This window comes from Cupressus sempervirens, chromosome 1 (genome assembly GCF_028749045.1).
Source record: "Cupressus sempervirens isolate cs-2001-9-10 chromosome 1, ASM2874904v1, whole genome shotgun sequence".
In the NCBI taxonomy this organism is placed as follows: Eukaryota; Viridiplantae; Streptophyta; class Pinopsida; order Cupressales; family Cupressaceae; genus Cupressus; species Cupressus sempervirens.
In genome coordinates this window covers 444,738,578-444,748,689 of record NC_143118.1, presented here as the reverse complement: position 1 = coordinate 444,748,689, position 10,112 = coordinate 444,738,578, and the positions used below count along the sequence as shown (strand labels likewise).

The 10,112-nt window shown below is 34.7% G+C and overlaps 1 protein-coding gene and 1 pseudogene across 1 annotated transcript; both read right to left on the bottom strand.

The window, feature by feature from the left end:
* Positions 1-583: 583 nt before the first annotated feature.
* LOC149578216 (L-type lectin-domain containing receptor kinase VIII.1-like) lies at positions 584-1,701 on the bottom strand. The gene has a single exon (XM_089798871.1). The coding sequence runs from the start codon at positions 1,336-1,338 to the stop codon at positions 841-843; it is 498 nt and encodes a 165-aa protein (XP_089654997.1). The 5' UTR covers positions 1,339-1,701; the 3' UTR covers positions 584-840.
* On the bottom strand, positions 584-4,046 carry LOC149578215 (serine/threonine receptor-like kinase NFP; annotated as a pseudogene).
* Positions 4,047-10,112: the final 6,066 nt, after the last annotated feature.

Here is a 10,112-nt window from a genome sequence, read left to right as displayed (position 1 = left end):
TAGTAGTATTCAGTTTTCAGAATTTATTTTGTACTAACATCTAAGGAATCTAGGATTTATTTTAGTGGTAACTGATTCACCCCTCCCCTCTCAGTTACTCCTCTAATATTTTGAATAGTTGTATATTCATGAATGTATTAAAGCTACTGACAACATCTAAGGAAATTGGCAATCTGATGTTCCATGAAAAAAAAGTAGAACTCAAAGTAGAAGCATTTTGCTTTGGAATAAATTCAGGTGCATGGAGCTAGCGATTGAGAGAACAATTCTCTACATACCCATAGCCGAAGAAATAATTACCTTTGAATTGATACAAAATGATTCCAGTTTCACCAAGTTACTATGGTTCTAGGTTTACCTTCTACAAAATCTTTAATTTTTCACAAACTTCATCTTCATCTACATTATGGCATAAAACTTACCATCTAAAGTACTTGTGTAAATATGGCCCTCTATGTTACAGAAAGGGTTGAATTGAATATACAAAAAAAAAAAAAATTATGAGACTAAGATGCCTATACAAAATATAAAAGATTACTTTCTTGATATACTTCTAAAACATTTGACAACACCCACTAAATAATTTTAAGAAATTCCCCACCTTGAAACCATTACCTTACTTGGTAACTTGTCAAGAGCGGGTCAAAGAGGTCTATATATTATACAACCTTAATATACATATGACTCCATTAATACAACAAACTACAGCAACAAAACAAGCAACTCCCTAATAGATAGCCCTTAACAAGAGAGTCATCCCTACATGAAAGTATCTTCTAGGTAGGCTAACATTAGTCCATAACCAAGAGAAATATCAAAGTAATGAAATTAGAGATAGATCTATCTTGGGCTCAAAGTGGTTGGAAGAGACTGTGATATTAGCGAAAGGGAAGACTTGATGATAATGGAAGTGTGAGAAAAGGAAGGTACGGGCATTACAGGTGGAAGAATAGGCTTTGCAACTTCAAAGCTCAGTAACCTCAGCACTTGCCTCATTTTGGGGCAACTAGTAGCATCAGGTTGAGAACACCACAACCCAACAACAATCAATTGTTTCAATTCTTCCTTTTGAAACTCCCCATGTAATCTCATGTCTGTAGTCTCCAACAGTTTTCCTTGACCATACAAATCCCATGCCCAAGCTACAAGCTGCATGTCGAAATCTACCAAGCTGTCATCTATTACTCTCTTGCCAAAGGCTATTTCCAGAGCTACAGCTCCAAAGCTGTAAACATCAAATTGAGGACTAGTTTTTCTGGATATGAAGCATTTAGGGGCCAGGTATCCAAATGTCCCTGCAGCTCGAGTGGTCTGATCTAAACGCTCATGCATAAGCATGCGCGCTAGACCAAAATCCCCAATTTTTGCACTGAAATTGCTATCTAGCAAAACATTACTCGACTTCACATCTCTGCACACAACATATTCATCCCATTCTGAAGATACAGTAGTGCACTTGCCACTTCACTAGTTATTTTATACCTGGTACTCCACTTCAGCACATAACTTTCTTCTTCTTCTCCTCCTTTGGGGAAAATATGTCTGTATAGACTTCCATTAGACATATGTTCATATACCAAAAGCAACTGGTCTTTCTCATGGCACCATCCCAAGAGTTGAACAAGATTCTGATGTCTCAAATGACTAATTATGCTCACTTCTATAATGAACTCCTTAATCCCTTGTTTTGAACCTTCTGAGGTGCATTTTACTGCCACAATCTCATTTGTTTGGACACTACCCTGAATCCTCCATGCCCAATATTTTGAGCTTCATTGAAATTGCTTGTTCAAGCTATTAGATCATCCATCTCAAATCTTCACAGAATGTTGTGTAGAAGCTTTTCAAGATCCACGTCTGCTAGCTGTTGACCATCAATGGTTGCATCACTCTTTCTTCTTCTATGAAAGCAAAAGTAGACACACAGGCCACCAGCTATGCAAGCCACAATACCAAATCCAACACCCAAAAATAGTTTTGTTTGTGAAGGAGATGGTGACTATGAGAGCGCAGAGGAAGGAGATTTGAGCAAACATTGGTTTTTCATAAATAGGAATCAAGAGTGTAGTATTAGAAACAATTAAATTTGATGACATACCATTTGCAGACCTCATATCCTCCAAATTTGCACCAAATTTTTCGCTGATGGATTGCAGAGTATCTCCTTTTTGTACAACATATGTTATCTTCAAATTGATCTCTTTACTAATTTGGGCTTTGGATGGACACTAACACCTTATTAGATAGGTACCCGAAGTACCTATAGTGATATTTGTTGGTACTAAAGTGGGATTTGCAATTTCTACAGCCTGTTATGTGGTCAAATATTCAAAATTCTCTGTTGAAATCTTATAAAAGGTACCATTGGGTGGTATGACGAAAGTTATGTTGGCCTAAGAATAATTTTGCACACATACATTACATGTAATGGGAATAAGAAAACTTTTCCCTTCATCAAAAGTAGTAGTATTCTGGAGTAAACCATTGGATGTTCCTATACTTATCGAGGTAACAAGAAACAAATTAGCGATAGTCTGCAAATTTATGTAATTAGGAGGCTGGGCTTTATAAAAGACATATGTATTACATAGTGCTGGGTCATCATAGATACTATTGCCAAAGTTAATGCTCCAACCATAGTCAATAATAATTTTTGCACGTGGCAAGCCTTGTTGAGTTGCTGGCAATAAAAGTTTAGTTTAAAATTGAGTCAAAGAGTTTTAGTTTGAATCAAGTTCTTATTGTAGATGTGTTGAGTTAGGTGTCCGTAAGTTTCAATTAGTGTCAAGTTTATGTGTGTTGTTTCAATCATGAAGTAGTTTGTTGCCAATCTAATTAGTAATCATTTCGGAATGTTGTTGAGTCAAGCTATTGTATGAATTGGTATCTATTATTCAATAAAAAAAAGTTGAAAGTTCTTTCTTCTCTTCTTTTTTACTATTATTCTATTTTTCAATTTGGTATCAGAGATATCTTCCTATTAAGTTTTATCTGTTAGAGAAGAAGTTGTTAAGAAGATGAGGCCAGGAGAAGAACCACTAGATGATTATGTTTTCATTGAAAATTTTGTTTGATTTTGAAGAGATCAATGCTTTGAAAAATAAGAAAAGATGTGGGAGAGGTTAGATGTATGCTCGAATAGTTTGAGGTACTATAGGATCGAAGAAGGTATACCTTTACGAGGGTTATGAGGCATCTTATGTGGAGACGGTGTGTCCAATAGTTCAGGGAGATCTGAAAGTCTGGAAGCTTGGCATCATTTATGAAGAGATGGTGTGTCCAATGGTGTTTCAAAGCTGGATGATAGCTACATAACTATGAGAAAGTCTTACTCCTCTATGACATATTTTCAAAGTATAATTTCTAGATAATGATTCCTTTAGTTGTCACATTAAGTGTGGGTGTCGGAGTTAATGTTCCAACCATAGTCAATAATAATTGTTGCACATGTGGCAAGCCTTGTTGAGTTGTTGGCAACACAATTTTAGTTTAGAATTAAGTCAAAGAGTTTTAGTTTGAATCAAGTTCTTATTGTAGATGTGTTGAGTTAGGTGTCCATAAGTTTTAGTTAGTGTCAAGTTTATGTGTGTTGTGTCAATCATGAAGTAGTTTTTTGTCAATCTAATTAGCAATCATTTAGGAATGTTGTTGAGTCAAGCTATTGTATAAATTGGTATCTATTATTCAATTAAAAAAAGTTGAAAGTTTTTTCTTCTCTTCTTTTTTACTATTATTCTATTTTTCAATAAATATGTCATAGAGAAGTAAGACTTTCTCATATTTATGTAGCTATCATCCAGCTTCAAAACACCATTTGATACACCATCTCTTCATAAATGATGCAAAGCTTCCAGACTTTCAATTCTCCCTGAACTATTGGATACACCATCTCCACATAGAATGCCTTAGTTGTAGCCTGTAATATTGGATGTTTCATCTTTTCATTGGACTTCAACAGTAATACACAGGAGGAGGACAAAGAAAAATATCAGTTTCCAAGTGATTTGAAACATGGTGGCCAAGGACTGAAAACACTATAAAATCATCAAAACTGATGAATTGGGTACATATGCACATGCCTCTAAAAGCAGATTGAGGAAATGGATCAAGAGGTATGCTCTCCCAGGAGGCTGTAAATTATTTTTGTTTTTCTTTTTGGTAAGAAGCTTTCGTGTGTAAATTGAACATCCCAATCCTAATGAATGTTTTGTTAAGCACAGGATTTGTTCCAAGCCAAATTTAAGAAATGGGTGAAGAGGATTAAACTCTATGAGGAATTTTTAATTTCTAGCCAGAAGCTTTCATCACTAGATTAACCAGTTAATTTGATTGATTGTTGAGAGTGGTTGTAGCCTATTCAAAGCAAGGATTCCCAAAAATTCTTAATCACTCTTGCAAAGTCAATAAAGTGGCCATCCTGATTTGAAAAAATTGACAAATTTCAGTGCAACAGTCTACATCAATAGTTGTGCTTTAGACACCAACTATCAATTAGAGGATGATTCTGCCATTTTAACAATGATTTGTATCTCAAATATTTGTAGTAGTGGTGTAGTGGAGATAGAAACCTTGTCATAAAAATGTCTACATTTCTTGTGTCGTGGTAATTTTGCAATTCTCCAAATGTCTATTTAATACGACTCCTCAGACCCCTTTTAGAGTTACACTTTGACTTTCACTAATTGTAATATTTCATATTTTGAGGATATGGAGTCTTTATCTACTAGTACTTGTATCTATTTACTAGTACTTGTATCTTTGAAGAGTGCAAGCATTAAGTTAATAGTTTTATAAATATCAATTTTTGTTACTTTAGTGTAGACGTGGAAAGTTTTCTCATAACATTTTGTTTGTACAGTAAAATATTTGTCAAATAATTTTTATCTTTATTATTTTATTTTCTTTAGTACTCATGGAATACACTGTGTTAGACTTTTCCTTTGTTGAGGTTCATCTCATATTTTCAATAATTTATCTTCTTTGCACATTTTGTCAGTATCTTTGCACCCTTTTTCATCTATAATGAACTTTATAGGATCTCGGTCAGAATGGCATGTGCTTTGATTATCCTTCTCCAAAAGCATTGGTGCTACAAGAACATTCACATTGATATTTATGATGGTGAAGTAAGATAAAGTTTATTAGTTCTTGATTCACTCCTCCCCTCTCAGTAACCTAGCCTACCTTATATTTCCAACAATTGGTATTAGAACATTTGGTTCTCACATCAAAAGTTTAATAGCTTGAGATAAGATCAGAGGCAATGGAGGCATACAGGCTAGATAAGGCTATTGAGAATGAAAATGTGGATCTAGAATAGGCCATTGGCAACTAAAGAAAGAAAAGGAGTAACTCTCTCAATCATTGAAAAGAAGGAAAGATCTTGCAGCACAAATGGATGACAACCTCTACATTGAAGAAAGAATTGAAGACTTATGTCTAGAAAGAAATTAAAATGAAGTTGATTCAGTAATAAAAGACCTACTAGAGAAGAATTCAAATCTTCAAGAAGAAGTCAAAAAGCTGATAAGAGAACAAGAAATCTAATCATTCAGAATGTGTGAGGTCATCAAACAAAAGGACAAAGCCAAAGAAGAGATAGAAGAAAAGGACAATGAAATTCAACAACTATACCTTCAGCAAGCAGACTTAATTGATCAACTCAATGATGCAAATCAAGAGCTTATCAATCTAAGGACAGAGAATGAAAATCTGTAGAATGATCTTAGCATTGAAAAGAAAACCAATGAGAGAATGATGAAATCTCAAGAAAGCATGAATCAATTGAATGAGAAAAATTAGTATAGACACAAAGGAAAAGTTGGATTAGGATATATAGAAGGTGAATCATCTTAGCAAGGAGCTCAAAAGAAAAAAAGACCTACTTGCAATCATTGTGGTAAGATAGGTCATACATCAAACAAATGTTGGAGTAATGGTAAAGAAAAATTCAATAGAAAGTGTTACAGTTGCAATAAGCATGGTCATAGAGAAAGTGAATGCAAAGAGAAACCTAATTTTGAAGGAAAATGTCACAATTGCAATAAAAAAGGACACAAATCTTTAGAGTAAAAGACCAAGAAGTGGAACCAAATAGAACAAATTGTGAAAGCAATATTTGGATGGGATTACAACACATGGTGTTGATGTCACTATTGTGGTGAGTTTGGGCACATTGGATCAAACTATGTGAAACATCACATGAGGTTAAAGAGATACTACAAAGAGATGTTTTATTTGTATAGAACTTGGACATCTTTCTAAGAACTAAATGAACATGGGAAGAATTGAAGATGAAAAGAACACCAAAGATGATAACATCAGAAAACAAATGAGGTAGAAATGGGTATAGAAATCTCCAGAGAATGCAAGCCAAAATCATGAAGTTGTTGACACCCAAGTTAGTGAGTTGGGTGGCCCAGCCATTTCAACTTAGTTCCCTATGGAGATCATTGGAACTATGATTCAGAAGAAGTCATCTAACATTAGTTCCAGCTAGCAAGCAAAAAGATCCATATCAGCATTCAAGATGCACAAGGATCATTGAGTGATGATGGAAATTCAAGACCTTACCAAGAAAGGTCAAGTTGCAAGACCTTACGAAGCATGGTTAGGCTGCATATCGTTTTAGGTTGCAGACGTTGAGCTAGTAACTCTACTAAGTACCAAGTTCAAACCAAATGGTGGTAATCTTACCGAGTTCAAAGTTCTTTGAGTTGGTAGTTCCTACCGAGTTAGGAGACCTTACTAAGTTGAAGCTATATTTCGAGCATTAAAGACCAAACTAAGTGGAAGAAAACCTTTCATTGAGCGAGTATATGCATGAAGCATTAATGGTGATTGAAATGAGGAAATTTTTTTAAAGGAAGTAATCAATTATTTTGTTTCATTGTGATTTTTCATAACATAGAGTGAAGAGTAAATTTAGAGCCCCTAAGAAATTTAAGCAATTGTTGTTGAAGATTCTCCCATATTCAAAACCCTACCAAGCAATGGCATCTTCAAGTAGAAAAGTTAAGAAAGGTTCAAAAATTTTGGTTCATGGAGTGGATTGCAAGGCTCCCACATTCAAATTGAGTCCAGCTATAGCATAAGCACTTCCCAGCTAGAGCATAATCTCAAATTCCACTGAAGATACTTCTTGTTCATGACATCTGTTCATTCTATCATTGTTCAATTCAAGACCTTGGAACCCTAGAAATGAATGAAGAGTTCAATAAATTATGTGTGGATGGCATTCTCAAACTTGAGTACAATCATTTGGAGACAAAGGGTTTAACGCATATTATGCATATGCTGAATGATTTTCAAGTGAAATGGATCATATTTATCCTAAGCCATGTTCACAAGGGACAATTATGGTTAGATCATCCTATTCCTATATCCAAGAAGATGATACATAAGATTACTAGATTGCCCATGTTGAATAAAGCAAAAACCACTAAAACCCTTGGTCGAGATGAAATGACAAAGTAAACTCTTTCCAAGTGGGAGAGAAAAGGCATGAAGATAAGTGGTGTAACTGACATGGAATTGAAGTTTTGGATCCATGTAATTTCTCACAAGATCTACAACTCATGTCGGTTGAAAAACATCTCATGTGAAGTAGTTGACATGGCTTACAAGGTTGTTGACCTGGCTTACAAGGTTGTTAAGAATAATCTATCTTTGAACCTTGCTGAGATGTTCCTAAATCAATTTTAAAAAAACATGGAGAGCATCTGAGTGTCAAAGAACAATCCGTGTAAGTTTGGTTCTCTCTTAACATGTCTATTTCTCTATATTTAGAAGTTTTTCCTTCTAAAGGATCTATAGTATGGAAGAAAGATACTCTAGTAGTATACCAAATCAATGAATTCATAGAAGAGATGGGAGAAAACTTTGATAGAATCATGGACAACTATTTTGAAACATTTAAGGAGAAAATGCAAAGCAGATTTAGGATTCCTAGGAAGCTTGTAGAAGATTATTTGCATGATTTATGTTTTATGGTTGATTGTGACAAGGTTTACATTCAGGCAGTCAAACCTAGAGTGGCATGGGTTAAGCCTCTGGAATATGAGGTTAACATAGATGATTCTAAAGATATCATTGATGTTCTATTAAATGAGCTTGTAGATACTAAAGCAACTTATTTTGGAACATATGATGAGGCTAAGGCCAAAATTGAGCTTGAGATAAAGTTACCTCAAGTAGTGAACAAAGGAAGGAAGAGGATAGAGAGAATAATCAAGAATACCAAGTCATCAATCTCTCCTCTCAGGATTATTGAGGGTAAAGGAGATGATGTAGAAGATGAAGATGAAGAGGATGAAACAAGGAAACTAAATTTGAGAAAGAGGAGCCTCCCAAGAAGAAGGGGAAGGTTATAATAACCAAACCTGCTAAGTCCTCCCCTACAATATTTATAAGAAGGACAAAAAAGTCCAAGAAGAAGCTGAAGTTTGATGAAGATGAAGCTGAACAGATTATCTTTAAGAGGTATGCACCTACCCTTCAAGAAAGATTGAATAATATGGAAGAAGGATTGGGCATGGCATGTTTTAAGTCTCTTAAGTACATGAGACTAGGAATGAAGATGAGAAAAAGCAAATTAAGGATACCCTTGTAGCAAAATTGGGTAAGTGGAAATACTCACCTTATGAGCTTTCACAACAAATTCCTGATGGACTTTTGAAATTAGTTAAACCTAGATAGGAAAGTGCAATGAAGATTGTGAAGGACATCTATGAACAAAATTTGAGACAACTTATGACAAGTCTCAGTGAGAAAGAGGTGAAGAAATTGTTGAAGCAAAATGATAAAATGATCACTCTCAAATTCAATCCATGTCTAATACTTCTCAAAGACATTGAATTTGTGGTGAAGTCTACTACTACCACATGGAAGAACATCTATGGGTTGCACAAACCCAATGATTTTGTTGTGCATGTTGATGAAAAAGATGATGAAGATGAGGATGTAGAAGAAGAAGTAGAAATAAGGGATGATGAGATCGATGATGTTAATCTTGATGATGAGGAGGAATAATAGGAAGCCACTGAGGGAAGTCTTCCAGAAATAAAAAGCATTGAAGAAACTAATTTAGAGAAGATTTTAGCATTAGTTATGACTTCATTTCCTCACTCTCTAAGCAAAGCCTTAGTGCAATTAGGCTTAGAGAAGGCTTCTACCAAGTTGGTTGTGGCTACCACTAGATCACCCTACACCCAACCAATATATAGAATTGTTCTGCCGAGTATTTCATTGATTGAAGTGCCCAACACTTAATTTTCCAAGCAGCCAGTTCTTCCAAAACCAAGGTATACTTGTTGTTGTTGTTATTTTTATTTCTAATATTTGTACATTTGATGTTATTCCTATTTTTTCCACTATTTTTTCCACCATGGCCAGTGCAATCACAGTTGAGAATCAATCTCAACTGAGCACCAAAGTTGTAGATAAAGGTAAAGAAATTGTTTCATCAATAATTTCAAAGGTTAAGGGTAAAGAAGAGGAATAAATTGATCTGGATGAGGACATTGTTATTCCAAATTGGGATATCTCTATCCTCACTCTTGATCAAATGGATACCCTAGGAGAACTTTTGAAGAAAAGGGCTAAGCAAAAAAAGCTTAGAGAATATAAGAAGAAGAAAAATCAAGTCATTGAGGAAATAAAGAGCATATTTTTTGATGCTCTAAATATTGAGGTTGGTAGAAAACAACCTATTTTGGATTGGTTAGCTGAAATTATCAACAAGTATAATGAAGATTTGAATGGACAAGAAAAACTATTGCAGATAGCTAAAAGGAAATTCAAAAATAAAGTGTTGGAGCAAGTTCCACTAAAAGTTGCAATAGATCAAGTAGAACTATCTAACATTCTTGCTTCACTAGAAACATTTGTCAGTAATGTTATTTCTTTATTTGTTAAATTAGGTGACACATCTATCTTCACAAAGGAGATTAAAGACAAGTTATCAAATATAGATGAGGATATGAAGACAAGTGCACACCAACTATCACTTGATCTGAGTTACAGTTTTGCACATTTCACAAAGATCATATATTTGACAAATCTCCAAGAAGAACTATTAAGGGAAGAAGCCAGAATTAGGGCCACAGTTGTAG

Excerpts from the sequence above, each read along its gene's own strand:
- LOC149578216 (XM_089798871.1), bottom strand. The coding sequence starts at position 1,338 with ATGCTTATGCATGAGCGTTTAGATCAGACCACTCGAGCTGCAGGGACA.